This window comes from Alternaria hordeiaustralica, assembly GCF_023758085.1.
Source record: "Alternaria hordeiaustralica strain BMP 2776 chromosome Unknown scaffold_40, whole genome shotgun sequence".
NCBI lineage: Eukaryota > Fungi > Ascomycota > Dothideomycetes > Pleosporales > Pleosporaceae > Alternaria > Alternaria hordeiaustralica.
The window spans coordinates 196958-216885 of NW_026056812.1; the positions used below are offsets into that span (position 1 = coordinate 196958).

General features: G+C 54.6%; 8 protein-coding genes across 8 annotated transcripts; 7 read left to right on the forward strand and 1 right to left on the reverse strand.

The window, feature by feature from the left end:
- Positions 1-47: 47 nt before the first annotated feature.
- J4E84_010413 (uncharacterized protein) lies at positions 48-1301 on the forward strand (the record flags this gene model as incomplete). The annotated part of the gene is made up of 1 exon (XM_049392968.1): positions 48-1301. One exon carries the CDS (start codon positions 48-50, stop codon positions 1299-1301), a length of 1254 nt encoding a protein of 417 aa, XP_049239362.1.
- Positions 1302-2338: 1037 nt separating this feature from the next.
- Positions 2339-4135, forward strand: J4E84_010414 (uncharacterized protein; the record flags this gene model as incomplete). Its single annotated transcript, XM_049392969.1, has 1 exon — positions 2339-4135. One exon carries the CDS (start codon positions 2339-2341, stop codon positions 4133-4135), a length of 1797 nt encoding a protein of 598 aa, XP_049239363.1.
- Positions 4136-7089: 2954 nt separating this feature from the next.
- Positions 7090-8292, forward strand: J4E84_010415 (uncharacterized protein; the record flags this gene model as incomplete). Its single annotated transcript, XM_049392970.1, has 4 exons — positions 7090-7211; positions 7260-7485; positions 7538-7723; positions 7777-8292. 4 exons carry the CDS (start codon positions 7090-7092, stop codon positions 8290-8292), a joined length of 1050 nt encoding a protein of 349 aa, XP_049239364.1.
- Positions 8293-9759: 1467 nt separating this feature from the next.
- J4E84_010416 (uncharacterized protein) lies at positions 9760-11318 on the forward strand (the record flags this gene model as incomplete). The annotated part of the gene is made up of 2 exons (XM_049392971.1): positions 9760-10339; positions 10393-11318. 2 exons carry the CDS (start codon positions 9760-9762, stop codon positions 11316-11318), a joined length of 1506 nt encoding a protein of 501 aa, XP_049239365.1.
- A 778-nt stretch (positions 11319-12096) lies between these two features.
- Positions 12097-14574, forward strand: J4E84_010417 (uncharacterized protein; the record flags this gene model as incomplete). Its single annotated transcript, XM_049392972.1, is given in 2 exon segments — positions 12097-12104; positions 12117-14574. 2 exon segments carry the CDS (start codon positions 12097-12099, stop codon positions 14572-14574), a joined length of 2466 nt encoding a protein of 821 aa, XP_049239366.1.
- Positions 14575-15312: 738 nt separating this feature from the next.
- On the forward strand, positions 15313-15762 carry J4E84_010418 (uncharacterized protein; the record flags this gene model as incomplete). Its single annotated transcript, XM_049392973.1, has 1 exon — positions 15313-15762. The coding sequence occupies one exon, from the start codon at positions 15313-15315 to the stop codon at positions 15760-15762; it is 450 nt and encodes a 149-aa protein (XP_049239367.1).
- Positions 15763-16749: 987 nt separating this feature from the next.
- Positions 16750-18319, forward strand: J4E84_010419 (uncharacterized protein; the record flags this gene model as incomplete). Its single annotated transcript, XM_049392974.1, has 2 exons — positions 16750-18196; positions 18288-18319. The coding sequence occupies 2 exons, from the start codon at positions 16750-16752 to the stop codon at positions 18317-18319; spliced, it is 1479 nt and encodes a 492-aa protein (XP_049239368.1).
- A 280-nt stretch (positions 18320-18599) lies between these two features.
- LYS12 (homoisocitrate dehydrogenase) lies at positions 18600-19747 on the reverse strand (the record flags this gene model as incomplete). The annotated part of the gene is made up of 2 exons (XM_049392975.1): positions 18600-19648; positions 19723-19747. The coding sequence occupies 2 exons, from the start codon at positions 19745-19747 to the stop codon at positions 18600-18602; spliced, it is 1074 nt and encodes a 357-aa protein (XP_049239369.1).
- Positions 19748-19928: the final 181 nt, after the last annotated feature.

A 19928-nucleotide genomic window follows, 5' to 3' on the forward strand; every position in this document is an offset into this window, starting at 1 on the left:
CGAACCTATCGAGCTTGTCGACGCGATCGACCCCGACCTCAAGCATTATGGGCGATAGCCGTTCGCGAGTAGCAAGCTGGTTGAAAGTACGAAGCTTATCGAACCTATCGAGCTTATCGAGCCCGCCGACGCAATCCACCTCATCCTCAATCACGTCCATCGCCGCGGTCCTTCACGAGAACACACCCTTCAGCCATTTGGCCATCCTTCGGGGTATACACAACACCTTGATCGAGAAGTCTTATCCGCAACAACCAGATGTCAGTCCCTCGGTTCTCGGAAGCTTCGGCGAGAGGATAGTCGAACGTGTTCAGCAGGAGGTCGCCACGATCGTGTCGACAGAGGGTTTTGATCCCGGGATAGACTGGAATCAGCGCGTTCTCAGGCCGATTATCGCGACATTCGAAATCGAAGAGGACCTCGGAATGTGTCAAGGGGATGCTGAGTACGTGTTCCTGCTGGTTGTTGTGCTGTCATTAGCGTACGAACTCTTGCTCCTAGCAGATAAGAGCAAAGCGCACAAAACGCATGCATTCCTTGGACAAGTGTTCGACGAGTGCTTCGTAGAGCCAGAGATTTGCCGAACAGTTGGACTTCTACTTGACGCTGAACGGGAGCGGCTGGCTCGAATGAGCGCCGAGATCAAGAGAACGAAAGCGATCCAGGATATGCGGATGCTGCTGCCCGAAATCAACATGTGTATAACGGCGTGGGATGTGAGCATGCTCCGTAACCTGGGAACCAGCGATATTGCGAGTTATGTCCGACGACATGCGCGCATGTACGACGTGCCGAAGCCAGAAGTACGCATCTCCAGGTGGAGCGAAGACGCGGCCACCACGTTCTTCGGGGAAGCTAGGACATTCGCACCGGTGCGTTGTGCTGCCGATGCCGCTCCCGATGTGCAGGTGAAGATCTTCCTGGAGCGCGGTTGTTCTTTGCCATTCTACTTCGTAACATCCATCGCCTTCCGTGGGGATCGCGCGATGATACACACGTCCGAGGGTCTGAGTCTGGTGCTCGAGGAAGGCTGTTCGATCTCTTCAATTACTGGGGTCTGTGACAGAATGCGCCTCACGAGGTGGGAGGGTTCCAAGGATGGCTTCATTGGTACGATGTCCATTCCTCCGGGTTGCTTGTATCGTGCGGCCAACGTAACTGGCTTCGCCGAAGGAATAAGCAATACGCTCCTGACGATTATCGATACAGCGACTGCTACGTTCGAAGTGGATGGAGACAACTATTGTATCAGGCATGTGGATTTCGGTAGTACTATTGTGGTGGAACATCGCTGTCAGTAGAGGGCGAAGCTCGCATGCGCGATAAGACACTTCTCACGTTCATGCCCGAGCGTTCGGTGTGGAGAAAGAGAGGAAAATGGGATATCGCGTATACAATGAGTCTGACTCGTAGACTATATCCATTGTTGATGACGCTGTCGTGCAATGTGGTGATGCTTGTGTCGCGTTGAAGGAAGCCGCATGCGCCATCGGCAGCTCGGCGGATTGAAGATGACTAAGATGCACTAAGCCAAACATGGCGATGACGCACCACCTGGGCACAGAACTTCGCGATTGCGCACCACCAAGCGCAACTCGCGTTACGGTATCAGATCACTCTGGAAAACCACTCGGATGCTTACTAGTCGCAACCTGTGATACCTTACCTCTGCGATACCAAGCTTCTTTCGCGATGCGGCGCACCCGGCAATCCCAACAAGCTTCTTCTTCCGGTTCTCAGACACCCAGAGTTCAGCATAGAATATCCATTGCACGCGATACGCTGGAATGCGGTCGCATCTTTGGAGCTATCACCACTGTCCCGTCAGGAGCGGCTATAGACCAAAATCGAGGCTACTAATTGTCATTCTAGATGTATATGGCCGGTGCGCTGAGATCTGAACTCTGGTTCACTGCCTTTTTTCCCACACCTCCAACTTTATTCATGCTAACTACGGAACATCGCTGGATATTAAATCCTACTTGGCGAAGCAAGTAGCCAATGCAGATCCTGATGCAACTCAGCTGGTAGACTTGGAATAGGTGACAACCATGGTTGAGAGAATTCGCCGCATTTCGAGGCGAAAATCTCATCACCGCACTGCCGTCGGATTTCGTATATAACATGCCGGATATCGTGCACACTTGAACTCTTCTGAAGATACAGTATCACCACTAGTACAACGACAGCTACCACTACTACAATTTCAACTACAGCTTCAATTACAACAACTTCAACTTTAACAACACCAACTACACCAACTTCGACTACTACCACCACTACAACAGTAAGTACTGCTACTACCACAACCCTTTTCACAGACACACTAACTATCAAGATGTTGTTCACGATGCTCATCACCAGAATCTTGTTGTGTCTTGTGGCCTTCGCCACTGGCGCTCCCGTCAACGTCGATCCCCGGAAACCACCACCAACGCAGAGCCCCGGCGGATATGTCTCAGCGCCTGCATATGTATCGGATAGCTGTGGCCTTGTCACCCCCACCGCCGAGACCTGGAGGCAGAACCTACCGAACATCAAGGTATTTGCCGCCGCGTACTGGAGCGGCTATCTGAACGACCCAGGCTACAACTCATTCCCGCACTATCTTCGCGACAAGCTTGCGCCCAATGTAGCGCCAAGTGCCTCCTATTGCGACACCGTTGGAGGATGCAGCTTCTCTTGTCAAGCTCTCAAGCCCTCGCTATCGCAACACGATAGGCAGATGGCTTACTTCCTCTTCGAGCAGATCGCCGGTGTGGACCATCTGTTAAAGAGCCTTCGCGAAGGCTTACAGGAAGGTGCATTGTATGCGGATGGACAAGTGCCTTCACTTGTGGCGAGATACAGCGCTGCATCACGCATCTCGACGCAAATCCAACAGGAGAAGAACGACCACAGGAGGATGGAGAAGCTCGGCATGACCGCCGTCTCCGCTCTACTGATGATGGCTGGTGGGGCACTAGCTATCCCAGGTTTCATTGGACTCGACAAGACTGCCGCACCTTCGATGGTTAACATGGCCGCGTCTACCTACATCTCCGTCGTCGGCACAATCAACACCGCTCGAGCTGACCCTGTGAAGCTTCCTGACAACATCGAGGATGCTATACGCTCATCCCTAAACGACTTTCGTCATCACAGTATGATCAGCATTGCACATGAGTCGAAGACGCTCATGGAAGGGGACAAGAACAACCATGGCCAAGACCTGCTCGGTCTCATGCAGGGTCAAGACTTCTTCAGAAGAGATGGCAATATCCAAGAGGATATCATGAGGATTTCCGAGAAGGTCTTCAAGCATGCTGTGATCAACGCATTGTGGCAATGGGAACGGCCCTATATCGTTGATGCTGACGTCCCTACAGGTGCCTGTGAGGTAGACATTCGTGGACCGACCGAGAACCGAGTTTGCCTTCCGGAACGTCCGGATCACTCATACTGGATCTACGCTTTGGACATTTCGCAGGAGAACGACCCTGGTAAAAACCACAAAGCGTTGATCCATGGCCCCACAGGATATCGAAACTTCTTCGAAGGACACAACTCCGACGTCTACGGAGCTACCTTGAGGGATGTCGTCCGCTCATCCCTTGTGGTTCACGAGCGCAATCTGTATGACGCTCTACAAACTGCTGACTTCCAGACGGTCCAGTCGGCTCTAGGACAGGCGATGAATTGGGGCAACGGCCAATTCAACCTCATAGGCGCCTACACGTTAGCGATCGCCCGCAATCCCCGCGGCGAAGCCATTTCCAGCGTCTGGTCCACGCACGGTCGGAACTACCCTTGCATGGTCGGCGAGTTCGGCTGGAACGACAACACATACAACCCTAACCAAGACCAGACCTTCAACTTCCTGGTGCGAAGTGGCCTCATGTTCTCCGAAGATTGGGAGAACCTTTGCCACAATGAAGGCCATTGTAAAGGCGATAATGATGTCGATTGGCATTCCAAACTCGACGCTCTTCGCAAACCGGGTGATCCGCCGATTCCCGACAGCTTGAAGCACCCGTTCAAGAAGTGCAAGCAGAAGACTAAGCATGATTACGGTGATCCTTCTTCCGACTTCAATCCTCCTCGTGCGAGGGATCTGAGTGCTGAGTTCGCGAATGCGACGATGTCATGGGCCTAGTCGGGCGCGGAGAGAGGTGGGGTTTATCGGGAGATCAGTTCGGATACGTGAAGAAGTCACAAGACTTGTAAGCATTGGTCAGCGATTGGAATGGTTCGATGGACGTGTCGCGTGGAGTATGAACGAGGGTTGTGCTATCCTGTCATGGATACACTACCATGACTACAAGCCGACATGTGGCTTGCATGCTATGTGCCTATTGGGCCGGCATTCAAAATGTATGTAGTAGTAGAGCAACTCAATAGTGTCTCGCTATACTTACCTGCACGCCGACATTTACCTGCGGTGATACTGCTCTTCTACGTGCAACATCATGTAACCAGCTCGCCCACTCGAAGTACCTTCGTCCCCATCGCAATGACCGCGATACATGTTTGAGTCCCTGAGACAGTTTCGTCAAAGACTCCCGAGTCCACAATGAATATGAATGAACACCCCTTGGTTGCAATCCGTATCCACAACGGCGGGTCGCCTGCAAGTAACCGTAGTCTTCACCCGGTATTGGGACGGCAGAGGGTCGTGGGCGAGTATGTGCCTGAGTCCTAGTTCATGTTGTATAACTAGGAACAACCTGGCGAAAACTGTGCGGCAGAAGGCCCGATGCGGCGTCAGGTAGACAATGGCGACAACCCACACGTGGCGGAAGACGCGGGCTCAGCAGCAACACGCCAGATGCGGACATGGCATGATTCTGGCGTTGAGCGTAGAAGCCTCGTAGTTGGGCAATGGTTCGGAGGCGCAAATGCTGACTGCGCACGATGCTGCACGCCTTGTTTTCTTGGGGCAGCGCGCCTTCTGGGGGCGGGCTCGGCCAATGACGGTCGAACGGAGCCGCACCCGAATCATGTTCCTTGAGCGGATCGATCCTGCACATGAAATTGTCGAGATACGTCCCGTTACCACAGATATACTGTGGGTATTGGTTGCGACATCAATATCTGGAGCCAAAAGAGAATGTTTCAATGCGACAATCGACACAGAAAAAGACATATGCCCGGGCATCGAAGTTCAAGCAACGCCAAACCTCGTCTCGAGAGCACGCCGATGTGCTCGTGCATTGCGCACGCTATGGAATTAGGTGCGCGCCACTGCCAGCCTCGTGGCAGCCGTGTCCCGGCAGCGCAAAGGAGGGCGTATCAGCCTCATATCGAGTCAGGGGGCCTGAGCGCGAACATCGTCCCATGCGGAGGATATCGCACATGGATCCAGCGGCGTGGCTTTTGGAACCGATGGAGCGAAGGATTCATCGTTCGAGCATGTAGGCGTCATACGTGAACGAGTCGGTACATACCCTAGTGATACCCACGCCGCAGCCATCCATCCAAGAGTGGATAGCGGATGAGTTCTGCAAAATACATCGGCACGCGTAAGCTCCAGTACCCTGGTGTCGGCGCTATATGACCGCACCCAGTGCCGCGAGAACTGCACGTCCGACTTTACGAAGGTTTGTTGAACTGTGAACACTGCACGTCAGCGTGCAACAGCCACACCGCTGTCAACGGGTCCGTGATATCCGTGATGTCGGCGTCCTCGGAGATAATCGTAGCCATTTGTCGGGTGCCGATGTTCACGCGGCACAGTCGTTGTGATTCCTTCGCAACATAATTAGATCGAAATGCCCCCGTAGTTTTGAGTTCGACGATGGAGGACACGGGTGGGGCGGAACAGCGATGGATCGCTGCAGGGTGACAAAGATCCGACGCTAGGCTCCGTGCGGTCGGCGCTAGCGTGGGATGCCTGATCTGACCTGGCCGCAGGCACAGGCAGACCTTCCCTCCACAACCACGAACCCTTGGATCAACACCATGTTTCGCGTCGATTGCTGCATTCAACACATGGTTTCAGGGTCTAGAAAGTTTCGTCGATTTATACTGCCCACCCCGTTATTGCCGGACAGTACTGGTTGGTGCCTCCCGAAAGCTTCCAACTCGGCCAAGACCTAGCTCCCGTAGCTACAGGTGGCACGACTCGTCCATTGGAGGTCCCTGTGACCTGAGACATGACCGTGTTCTTGTGCAAGGGACTGCCATACTTGTTGTCGTGGCGGCATGTTTGTATTGCCGGCGAGGCGGAAATTGGTGTCCCGTAAGCCAGTGTCCAACCAAGAACCGTCTTTGCTACCGACCGGATGGGCAGAATGGAATTATCTCCGAGGTCATTGGGATGCACTCGGAATGCCTGGGCGGATCATGATGGAGCGAACCCGTCCAAGTGTTCGTCATTGCTGCCCGGATCGTGCGGTTGGCAGAACCTTTTGTCGTGATTTTGGGTTCCACCCTTCACGGAGAGTTCGTGCGCCGCATGCAAGACCCCGCTGATGCGCCACGATTATCGTGCCTTGCGTACGGTCCGCGTACAAGCCGAGCGTCGAAGCCAATGCGACACCAGCGTCGTGACGGTAGCCAACGCGCCATTGCGCTTCATGACATGGATGGAGCTAACGGCCATGTGCGCAGCCCCACTCTTCACTGAACATAACCCTCGAGACCCTATCCTAGTGGCAAGCTCTCGATCTCGTTTCTTTGACCTGGCCCGTCTATCTGCAGCTCGTCAATCCTCCACGCCCACATGTCGAGCATACTTCCCCGGGCAGGCCCACGATAATCCAGTATGCAGCTGCCTCCGGTAGATGTCCTGTTGGGTTGGCCGACTCCGAATTACATTGACCCGGAAACGCGCGGCCCTGCCCTCCTCATCGTCAACAGCATCCTCATCGCACTAACCATCCTCGTTGTGATTGCGCGGTTATACACCCGTATAGTGATCAAGAGGTGGTTCGGTATTGATGATATCTTCATCCTCTTTGCGCTGCTCTTCACATGCGGTCTCACTGCCGTCGTTCTCCTGGCAAACCTCCGATATGGATGGGATAGGTAAATAACCCGATGTACATTCGCATAGCATACAGCTAATCATCAAACCACTATAGACATGTTTGGGATATACCCTTTCACATGTTCGTTCCGGCCTACAAGATCGCCATGACAGCCAAGGTCGTCTTCACAGCAGCCGCGAGCTTCACGAGACTCTCTCTGCATTGCTTCTACTACCGCTTGGTCACAGACTCGGGGAAGACGTGAGTACTCTCGGTATCGCGTTCTAATAGCCTTGCTAATTCGCGTAGATGGTTCAAGTGGGCTGTCCATGTCAATGTTGCCTACACACTCGGCATCTTGATATCGTTTCCCTTCGTCGCCATCTTCTTCTGCACCCCCATCAAGAACTACTGGACCATCGGCGCACCGGCAGACACCTGCATGGATGAGGGGACTGCGACTCTCATTTGCGGAATTATCAACTGTGTCGCGGATTTTCTTACTACCCTAACACCAATACCTTTGGTCATGGGCGTGAGTTGGCTCAATCCCATACGGAAGGCAAAACACTACTAACTGATTCCAGCTTCACATGCGTCTGCGTGAGCGCATGGCTGTCGCCGCGCTATTCGGTATGGGGCTAATTGTCTCTGCTGCTGGTATTGTGCGTACCTGGTTCATCTATCGGAGTCTCTTTAACAACGAGTACGACCAAACCTGGTACGCATATCCATTGTGGATTGCGGCCGCTGTGGAGATAGACTTGGGTGTAGTAAGTTATTACGTACGACTGTTAATCAGTGACACGATGCTTACTGGCCACAGATATGCGCCTCGGCCCCAGTACTAAAACCTCTCCTCGCGAAGATCCCCTTCAGTCTATCGCAATCCCTCTCAGGTGGCATATCCTTCAAGAAGAGCGCGCACTCCTCAAAGACGCTAACCGCCAATGCATCAGCGTCGCATTCCTCCACGAACAGGAAATCCACAGCACCGCGCAATGCGCCAGAACTCGCAAACGACAAGGGCAACAGCTATGAGATGAAACACTGGGCGGACACAGAACAGGATCTGGAGCGAGGGAGCCAGGAAGCTATCCTGGAAGAGGAGGAAGCTCCCAAAACGGGGATGTCGCGCCTGTGGGGCAAGGTCCGCCCGAAAAGCAACAATGGAAACATGACTACGGACACCGACATGACGATCACTTTGACCAGCGAAGTGGAACTACAAGTCGAGCGCATGAAACAACGGCCGGCGCGGTACGAGACACACGGTGACCTCCACGAGAACCACATGCCATTACCACCGTTAGCACCGCGATCCAGCGGACACGACCGGTGACGCCACGACCCGACTTGCGGGATCAATACGGATAGCGACCACGTCCTCGAATCGACATCAAAGATCTCACGTCGCGCATCATGTACGCGCAAGCGGGAAACATAAAGTTACGACTGGCATATTGGGGGGCGCTTACATCTTGGTGGATTTTTCTGCATCGCTTTAGCATATGATACCACGTTCGACGACTCTATCAAGGGTACAAATATAGACATCTCAGAATACAGACGGCCAGGACGCCGAATACATCAATAATCTCAGTGCGACGCGCCCACTACGTCCACACGCTCAACTCGTGCATCCGTGTAGTGAGCGGCCCGCATTGGACGTCAATGACGGAAGGCTAACATGTCAGCAGCATGACAGCTCTTAGCTCGCGCACAGGAATTTCAACCATCCAGCTCAACACTTTTCGCACCCTCGATACGTGAGAGAAGGCGTTGTGCGCCATCTTCATCCTGTCCACGGTACCCTCGTCTCGCGGCCCTTGAGCTCACCCGGCGAACATCGGCCAGACTATTGAACGAACTCCAACCACCCAACTGCGAAAGCGCCGACCATAAGCATGCCGTAAGCGGTGAATCTGGCCCTGCAAACCTTCGCCCGCGATACTATTGACACCATCGAGCTTCGAAATGCATGAGTTGGCTCACTTCGCGTTTCAAAACAACGATTCAAGGTTTATACGTCACACGCATACCTGTCGGCATTGTCACAAATGGACGATGGGATCTAGAACGCCATCGGAGGTGGATGCCGACACGAACTTTTACTTCGTGTCGGTGGAGCGAGAAGAACTGTAAAAGAATCACACTGCCTGGAATGGAAAGTTACGGATACGTTCTCACGTGTGTGCGGCGTAACGGCGTGTGCTCCGACGGCTCTTGGAAACGCTAGCCCAGGTCTTGTCATCCGACTGATGTTCCTCGGCAAAGCTTATTTCTTCCGGAGCTACAGCCTTAGACCTTGTCCATAGGGTGGGTGGGGGAGGCGGAGGGGTGGTGGAGGGCAGTATGGTAGATTTCGACGTGTTCAAATTGGAGAGCAGAGAGGATTGTTGATGGTGTGTTGAATGGTGTGTGCATGGTAAGCGCCCCGTCAGATGGGTGATCCTCGGCAAAGCTTATATCTTCCGGAGCTACAGCCTTATACCCTGGTCTCCCCCGCAATCTACACAGCCAAAATACGGGGAGGGCAGACGCCAGAGAACCTGGAGTTGCAACCTCGTGACGTCCTTAGGCTGATAAAAGTACAGGCCTTGTCGCTGTTGGAGGAGAAATTGCACTCCGTGCATTTCCAACTGCCTTTCTCATCTAGTCCACGGACGCAGATGTGAACTATGTATATTGATACAGTAAGAACGAGGCTGCAGAGACATTTGTTTAAATGCGGGCGATGTACCAATACTCTGGTGATCCAGACGATCGCCCGGTTCTTCTCTCGTGGTAATAATAGCGACAGTCAGTCATGCCTTCCCCATCCAAGATCGCCGCGCTTGGCCTTGTCGCTACGGGTTCTTTTGTGGCCGCTGGACCTTGCGATATTTACGCATCGGGAAACACGCCTTGCATCGCCGCTCACAGCACCACTCGCGCGCTTTACAATGCTTTCAGCGGTTCCCTCTACCAGATTAAGCGCGGTTCCGATGGCGCTACCACCAACGTCGCACCTCTATCCGCCGGTGGTGTAGCCAATGCCGCAACCCAAGACAAGTTCTGCGCCAACACCACATGTCTCATCACCATCATTTACGATCAATCTGGTCGTGGTAACCATCTCACTCAAGCTCCTCCAGGAGGCTTCAACGGCCCAGAAGCTAATGGCTATGACAACCTGGCCGGAGCCATCGGCGCACCAGTCACGCTGAATGGAAAGAAGGCATATGGTGTTTTCGTCTCACCGGGTACTGGATATCGCAACAATAAGGTAAGCGGCTCAGCGACTGGCGATGCAGCAGAGGGCATGTACGCTGTGCTTGACGGAACGCATTTCAACGATGCATGCTGCTTCGATTACGGCAACGCTGAGACCAACAACCTCGACACCGGTAAGCACACCCACACACACCCTTGTTCATCATTCCACTAATAAACCCCACAGGAAACGGCCACATGGAAGCCATCTACTTCGGCACAAACACAATTTGGGGCACTGGTGCCGGCTCCGGCCCGTGGCTAATGGCCGACCTGGAAAACGGACTCTTTTCCGGCATGTCCCCGAAGAACAACCCAGCGGACCCAACTCTCACAGATCGTTTCCTCACCACTGTCTTGAAGGGCGGAGCAAACAAGTGGGCGCTCCGCGGCGGAAACGCCGTGTCAGGCGGTCTCTCGACGTACTACAACGGCGCGCGACCCAGCGCCTCAGGCTACAACCCCATGAGCAAAGAAGGCGCCATAATCCTCGGTATCGGCGGCGACAACAGCAACGGAGCGCAAGGAACGTTTTACGAGGGAGTCATGACATCCGGCTACCCCACCGATGCAACCGAGAACGCAGTGCAAGCCAACATCGTCGCAGCGAAATACGCGACTACAAGCCTAACCAGCGGCCCCGCCTACACAGTCGGATCATCGATCTCGTTCCGCGCCACGACAGCCGGATACACGGATCGCTACCTCGCGCACACTGGCGCTACGGTTAACACGCAAGTCGTTTCTTCCTCCAGCACCGCGTTGCTTAAGCGCCAGGCTAGTTGGACTGTACGCGCTGGTCTGGCGAACAGCGCTTGTTTCTCGTTTGAGTCGAAGGATACGGCTGGGAGTTATATCCGTCATTACAACTTCGTGTTGCAGCTGCAGGCGAATGATGGGTCGAAGGCTTTCAAGGAGGATGCGACGTTCTGTCCTCAGGCTGGTTTTACGGGCTCGGGCAGTTCGATAAGGGCGTGGGGGTATCCGACGAGGTATATTCGTCATTATAATAATGTTGGGAATATTGCTAGTAATGGGGGTGTTCATGATTTTGATGCCGCGGCGAGCTTTAATGCGGATGCGACTTGGAGTGTTGGTACGGGGTTGGCTTAGAGGGGCGGTAGCGGAAGGGGGGTGGTTTTGGGTTAAAGTATTGGAGGAGGGGGTTGTTGTCACTTTGCAATATATCTTTGTTTTCTCAAGTCTTGACCATGCTTCGACATTAGGGTATCGAAGAACATCTCGATAAGTGGTTGTAGCATTCAAAGAACCCTCCCAGCAGACGATGCAGCTATGGAAGGGCTGTGTTGTATGTTACGGGGTTTCTTCGGGTGCTACAACTATCTGTAGTGAATGATACGAGGATTACTTTCACGTGTGTAGCTCCGCTGGTTATAGTGTGATCGCATCGCTTACATCTATACATTACTGCATGCATGTACACTTGAAGTCCCTCTACGAACTACGTAACTCCACTTCTTGGTGTCGTTGTAGCCCCCTATCGTTACTGCGTCTCCCAAAGTTGAAGTTCGTTGGACCAAGGTAGCTCGCATCCTCAACCACGGATCTGACATCCAAGATACACAACGTCATCAGTGAATGTAGAGAGCAGGTCAATATGGCCTTTCACTCAACCATGGATCGCTAGCGCGTTAGAATAATGTTTCTACAGCGTACCTACTATCACTCACCTCGCCCCGGACAACTCGCGACAAGCACTGGCGAACGCACAACACCACCCGCCTGACGTCGACGCCACAGCCACCGAACGTAAAGCGCAACTTCACGAGAGACCCAGGCGTACACGATGCCTCCACCGATTCCAAGAACGCCGACAAGTAGCGCAACGTCGTCGCCTCACATCACGTTCTCGACGAGCACACCAACTGGAATGAACCCGTATACTCCCAGCGTACCCGTCGTACATCCCATCCAACCACCCATGGCCCACCAAGCTCAGAAACGCCCAAGATCAGAAGACGAAGAACAAAAAGCGCAAGCAAAGCGCGCCCGCAACGATTCCATCACAACATCCCAAGAGCAGCGCTACAACGACAACAAGCCCGCCATCGAAGCCTGGTGCAAAGCGCAGCAAACCCACCCCAAAGCACGTTGGTACGAGAAACTTCACGCATGGGAAACAAATGGCTGTCGCGACGTGAGACGAAAGTCGCCCGCAACAACATCGCCGCCTCCTCCCTTGCCCATCACACAAACCCCCGGAATGGATTCGCCCGCAGAGATCCTCGCCACCCGCCGCCAATGGGGCGACACAAAACCAGACCAACACATACATCCCCTAGACAAAGCCGCCGTCCCTGAATATCCCACCGAAGACTCACTCGCGGCTTGTACTAAGAGACCAGATGGTTTGTACAAATGCCTACACGCTGAGGGTAGCCACCACAAGTGTTGCCGCGAGGGTCTTACAGAGAAGAACAAGAAACATGCTATTGGCAAGCAGATCCGGGCGTGGAAGACGCGGGTTGAGGAGATGGTGCTCAAGGGGGAACTGCATGTTGCGCATAAGACGTGGGGGGATTGGAATAAGAAGAGTAAGGGGGAGTTTGGGGAGGAGGTGGAGAGGTGGGATGGGGTGTTGGGGCTGTTGGGGGGTGTGCTGGGGGGAAGGAGGGCAGGGCAAGCGCGGTCTGAGACGCCTGCGAGGAGGAGTCGGGTTGAGGCTGCTCGTCAGGGACCTACACAACAACATGGGAACCAGTCGCAGCCATCGACTTTCCCTTCTCCAGGATCGCGGGCTCAGCAGATGTCTTCGTCGCGACAGGCTACCCCCACACGCGCAGCATCGTGGCAGTTCCAGCATCAGTCCCCACAACAGTGGTCAGTTCAACATCCAGTCAACACGGGCAGTATAGCTGCATCCCGACATCAGCCGATATCTCCGTCGCAACCTCAAGCGCAACATAACTTCCTCAACTCGCCAACACAATCTCTTACTCCCTCGACCACATCAACAAGTCCCGCTCCAGCAGCAAAGCGTCAAGCCGGCGAACCTGCATTTGGCTACAATGGATTGCCTCCAAATGGATCACATCGACAGCGGGAACTTTCCAGCTTCTCTCCTCAGCGCAGGTCGCAGGAGCATACTGCGATCGCATCTGCAACAGCCCCCTCATTCGCTCACCATCTGGCGCAATATGCAACACCGCTGCGTCAGACACTGTCGCCAGTCGCGTCTGCACAATTGGGTCATCATAGTAACGATCTGACTACACCGCACTCCATGAATCGAAAGCAAGAGCAGCGCCGACCGCAACAGCAAGCTCCGCCGCAGGTTCAAAATGCTAGACAGCAGCAAGCTGATGTCCAGCTGCTACCATCAGGTGTGACGACAAACCATGCGGCCAAACCACATCCAGCGTCGACCCAGATGGCTACAAGCCCAAGCACAGCACCAAATCACACTTCCACTCCCATCAATACACCAAAAATAACCTCCACCACTCACACACTCTCGCCGGACAAGTCTTCCACGCTTGCAGCTTCGTCGCCTGCGAAGGCAGAGCCTGCTGTCGACTACCGCCCGGTAGCAATGCGCATGCTACAGAAGCAGATCAAGGATCATGAGCCTATTGTGCTTGGTGAAGTGAAGATCACCAGGGACGATGTGAACAGCAACATGAGTGGCTGTGTGGGAAGACTGGCGACGGCATTGCGGTTGGAAGCTGAGGAAGCTGCGAAGAAGGAGGCTGAGGCAGCTGCGCGGAGGGAGGTTGAAGAAGCTGCAAAGAAGAAAGCTGAGGAGACTGCGTATGCCAACTCGAAGCACGCTTCTCAAGGTCAAGCTGAAACTACCGACGAGGTTGCGGCTCTCGCGGTCTCAAACATCAACGAAGGCCACGAACTAGACTACCTCTTCTCCGACAACCCCATCCCCGCCTCTCAAAGCCACCCCATCGATTTCGGCAACCCAAACGACTACCTCTTCTCTTCCAGTCCCAACAGTCCCGACAATAACGAATGGCGCCCAGAGATCATACCCGACCTGCCACCCAACTTCGGCAAAATGGACCTTATCGGGATGACACGTCGCGCCTTTGAAGAAGAACCCTCACCCTCACAGCCAGAAGAGCAACCCGAGCCTGAGCCAGAAGAAGACACACTAGCCGACCTGAGCTACCCAGAAGCGTGGTTCATAGAAGACGTAGAGGACTTCGTGACTCAGGGTCCGCTTCCTGAGTGGATGCTACGGCCTACGACGGATTTTACTTTGGAGAATATGCAGATGGAGGGGTTTGATGGGGATTTGGGGATGCCGGGGGATCCGGAGGAGTGGGTGCAGGCTACCAGAGACTGGCGGGCGGAAAGGGATGCGGGTCGGAGGGAAGCGCGTGGAGATGTGCTGTGAGTGCGGTTATGTTTGGATAGTGACGTTGCTGTCATGTTCGAATCGGCGCATGTCTTGATTGGTGGTTGCGTGCGCATATTACTATCATAGACCAAGATGGTGCGCGAATGGCATAGTCGCGTTCATACTCCAAGCTGCCCTGGTACTCGTCCCAGCACGTGATGTTTGATCTGACGGTTCCCAAGATCCGCAGCGCGTATACGTCAGCGGCCACGACGTCGTTATCGAGTGACAATAGCAAACTTTCTGAAACGTCCTGCGGTGGCGCAGACCGGTAGAGCGGTCGATATTCTGAAGTTCGCAGCCAGTAGAAAGCCGGCAGCCAAAGTCGCGCTCACTTCCAAGTCGATTCAGAGAGGTGTCATTGGCCACAGGCCCTTTCACCTCGCCCAGCCTCATCTTTTCCCACGTATCTCCTGCTATTGTGCCCCATAGAAACCAGCTGTCAGCGAAAATTTGCATGCTCACCTTCACCTTTGCAGTCCTTGCTATTGTAATACCGGCAGAATAGACGTCGTCCCAGCCAAGAAGTCCTTACTATATAAGAAGTCCTTTCGTCTCCAACTCTTCTGTTCTCCAGCTCTCTCTATCCATCTCACATCCACAATTACTTTTCAAGCCTACCATACCACCATCACACTATATTCAAGACTAGAATCAAACACAAGTCATACCATACTACCACTTCACCACCACCACACACCCACACTACATCCGCGACCAAGCCAAATCGCCAAGATGTACGCAACGCCCCCTATCCGCATGTACGGCGCGGGAGCCAAGGAAGCCGCCGACGCCCGCCTCCTCGACGAGGTCAGGAGCCGTCGTGCCGCGACCGCCACCACCAAGACCAACGTCGTCGCCGCCACCGCCAAGGCCGCCCACCTCGAGTCCGCCGCCGGCATCCAAGAGCAACTCGTGGAGCTCCGCCGCCGCCGCCAGTTCCTCGAGGAAGAGCTGAAGAAGAACAAGGCGGCTGAAGAGACTTTGCTCCGCAAAGCAGATCGGGCTTCGGCCATGAAGAAGACTGTGGGTGGGTTGGCGGAGAAGAAAGAGGAGAGGGAGAGGAGGAGACAGGCGGCTTTCGAGCAGAAGAGGAGGGAGGGGGAGATGGGGAAGGGGCCGGTGGGCGTGGTGAAGAGGTCGCCGCAGAAGGCGGCCTGGAAGGGCAAGTTCAAGGACTTGTAGGCGGTGGGTGGTTTGGGGGTTTGGGAGGTGGTGTATGTAGATGGTGATGTCGTCGCCTGGCTTGAAATCTGCCTGAATGAATGATGTTTCCCGACGCTGATGTATGCCTCAAACCGTGATTTGTATCCTCACATCTCCGGGCGCACGGTGATATGTCGTCATGAAGTCACTTTATCTCAGCACAGATACTCACCCCATCATCACTGGATACCTCCTGGCTACATGATGTCGCGACGTGCGTACCCTAAAAACGTGATGTCTGCCTCAAAATGTGGTGGCAGAAGTCAAGTTCACGGTACCCCACAAAAGCCAGCTATGCGGCAGCGCACGGACGGACGGTGACGTACTGCGATATCGTGACCGACACGCACCTATCACGCCTGCGTGGCGACGACAACCACTTATCTCCCTGCGTTCGACCACTCCCTCTCCCATTGTCAGCGGCAAAGCACTACACAGTACATCAACCTCCTCCCACACTCTGCCGTCGCACCCGAGAACATTCCCGAGCCGCCTCACCCTTGCAGCGCATCATCCGATATCGCAACCCCGTCATCATCGCAAAGCAACATCAAACACCAAACATCTAAAAGAGCAGGTACTCAGCGCGTCCAAGATACGCGAGTAGTGCTTTGATCTTCTTTGATCTTGCATAGCGCTCGTATTCGCTGCTTGATCACGCCAATCTACCCCGGACTTGTTAAGGCTAGGCGAAGGTGGGAAGGTGTCACTGCGGAACGTTGCCGAGACGGTAGCATCGGGTGGGAGAGCGCCCTGCAGGACCGACGATTGAGGCGCTATATTAAGTCTTGGGGCGACGACTCACTACTTCTCTTTTCGGTGCGGGTTGCTTGCGAGAGGTAAGAGGGACGGACGTGGTTGCTACTTAAGCTCTTCGCCACCCTGGCTGAGGTACTTCAACGGTCGATCGATTCCTAAAAGGAGGCTGCATACGACTTCAAGCACGCGACACGATCAATCGAAACCATGGAGCTACGGATTCGCGAGACAGAAAGCCCGGCACCGCAAACGCCCATCCCGCCGCTGCTCAACCTCCCTTCGGAACTACTCCATCATGTGCTCAGCTACCTCACCCTATCAGACCTCCTCACCGTGGGCATGGCCAGCAAAGTCCTGCGCACCCACACATTCCAAGATACTCTCTGGCAGGCCTTTGTAGAAGCAGAGGTCCCCAACATCACAAAACCAGCGCGCCTCACCTGGCGAGACCTATACCAAGAACACCACCCATACTGGTTCATCGCGCGGCGCAAGATCTGGTTTGCCGACACAGCCCACACAGGCAAACTGCTCATCGCGCGCTACGACCACCGACTCAACGCAATCGAAGCCTACGCCCTCGTTGCGGAACGACGATCGCCCGTAGCTCTATCCTGGGACCAACACCCCGAAGCCATCATCCACACCTTCAGCCCCAACGTGCGCCTCGACCTCAACGCGCCCATCGTGCGCCTAAATCGCGACGCCTACGAAGAAGCCATCGGGAATATTGGTTACCGCCTCCAGAAAGAAGTCCGCATGTCCCTCTACCGCGACCGCCAACAACAAGCCGCATCCCTCTTCTCCCAACTCATGCTCACCCGCCCCTGGCCCACGGCCATAACAACAGACGCCACGCCCGTCTGGCCGCCCCTCACCCTCCCCAGCGCACACCGCACGCGCAACGACCACTCCCCATCTGGCTACCGGCAACCAGGCCAGAAACCCGCGACCCTCTCCCAACTCTCTGAATCCACGTTCCGGATCCGGCGCTGGATGGAGTTCTCAACCCGCGTCCTCGGCATGGGCATGCGCATCGGCGAGGACGTAACGACGTGGGCGACCCTGCCTGAGGAGTGCTACACGCCCACGCCCCAGAAACCATGGCAAGGGATCTGGTGCGGCGACTACGCGGGCCACGGCTGCGAGTTCCTGGCTATCATGCAACCGGATGAGCGGGATGCGAAGCCGCTTCCTGAACGTGCGCTGTGGGCTATGCGGGCGAGGGAGAGGGAGGAGAGTGTGAGTAGTGGGGGGAGTTGGACGACGGCGCCGACGGATGCGGCGTCTTCTTCTGCTTCTGAGGAGGAATCTGTTGATGGGGGTGTTGAAATTGGTGTTGGAATGGAGAACGCAGATGATCTCGAAGATAGCGTCGCCACTTTACAGTCTGCTTACCACAATTACATCTCCGCCTCAGGGGAAACATCAAACGACAGTAAACACAGGTCGGAGGAAGACGAGAGTGTGTACCGCGGCCGCATCGAAGCCGTCAAGCTCACCGGCGACCCAAACATTCCCCGCGGCGAATATACGTTCATAGCACCGGATATTGGTCCGAATGGCTTGATCCGCGTTGCGAAGGAGGAGATTTTCAAGGGCGCGCGCATTGTGAGGAGTGTGGGGCATATTGCTGCGACGGGGTTTAGAGATGGTATGTTCACTTCTACTGTTCACTTCGACTCAATGATGGTTGGATTGAGGGTAGATGGATGCTAACGTCGAACAGATAACTACATGACAAGCCAGCTTATCCTCATCAGCCATGATCGCCTAGCGCAGTATTGGGAGACGTTTGGGCATGTGAGCTTTTATCAGAGGGTGGATGTTGATGCTTTTACGAGGGTGTGAGATCGCTACCTAGGTACTCTGGCGCTAGGATTATGGAGTTGGTACAACGTACGGGATATGCGTCCTTGAAACATACATCATCTTTCTATAAAGTCCATATAACACATCCATCTCACACTGCTTCTACACTCGGTTCAGACAGGAATACTTGTATCGCAGCACGACGTCATAAACCGTGTATTCGACAGCTTCTACTAACAACCATTCTACAACCTCTTGCAGATATCCTCGATAATCTCCTCCGTCTTCGCCTTGCCGCCCATGTCAGGGCTGAGCAGCCTCGCCTCCTCCAGATTCGCATCAACAGCCTTGTAAATGCTTGCCGCAGCCTCCTCCTCCCCAATAAACTCCAACATCAACGCCGTCGATCTGATGGTGGCGATGGGGTTCGCAATGCCCTGGCCCTCGATGTCGGGTGCGGAACCGTGGCACGGCTCACCGATTACGAAGTCCTTACCCACATTCGCACTCGGGACGAGACCGAGCGAACCGACTAAGGCGGCGGCGCCATCAGACAGAATGTCGCCGTAGAGGTTGGGTGCGACGATGACGTCGTAGTCCTGTGGTTGGCGAAACAGCTTATACACCATTGAATCCACAATCTGCTCTTCCACATTCACACCTCCGTATTTCCTGTTCTGAAGCGCCCTTCTTGCGGTCTCGCGGAACAGGCCGTCGGTCTGACTCAGCACGTTGCTCTTGTGTGTGATCGTTACCAGCGGGCTGGAGTGAATAGACTTTGCGCCAGCGTCGCGGACGCGTTGCCGGCGGAGTGCGATATCGCCCGCCATTTCTGCGATGTTGAAAGACGCGGTTTCGGAAATCCGCTTGATCGCTTCAGCAATCTTGCTTCCATCAGGCGCCGCATACGTCTTCTCCTCCTTAACATAAAGATCCTCAGTATTCTCCCTCACAATCACCATATCCACCTCCTTCAACCCTCCCCTAACACTCTTAACAGGCCTCACATTAGCATAAAGCTTCATCTTCTTCCTCAGAGCCACAATCGGACTCGAATAGCCTTTTGTTTGCACGGTGGGCGAGCTGACGGCTCCGAAGAGGGCGCCGTCGCAGTCGGACTTTAGGGCTGAGACGGTGTCGTCGGGGAGGGCGGCGCCGGTCTTTTGGAACGTGGACCAGCCGGCTTCGTGGTGCGTGAAGGAGAATTTTAGGTTGAAGGAGGAGGGCAGGGCTTCGAGGATGCGGCGGCCGGCGGGGATGACTTCGCGGCCGATGCCGTCGCCGGGGATGAGGCCTGCGGGGTGTGTTAGTCGATGATTGCAGCTTGAGATGTATTCGGTATGTATGGATGCAATTGGGTGTCCTGACCTATCCTCAAAGTGCGTGCGGCCATGTTGGGGATGTGATGCGGGAATGACAGGTCCGCGATGGAATTTTTGGTGTTGCTGCAGCTGCCGCCGAAGTTCGGAGGTCCGAGCTTTCTTTACCGGCGGCGCCCACGTTGTGTCCCCGCGGGGGAGAACGGAGATTGCCATGAATGGAAGGTATCGCCAAAGTTACATTGACTGCTGCAT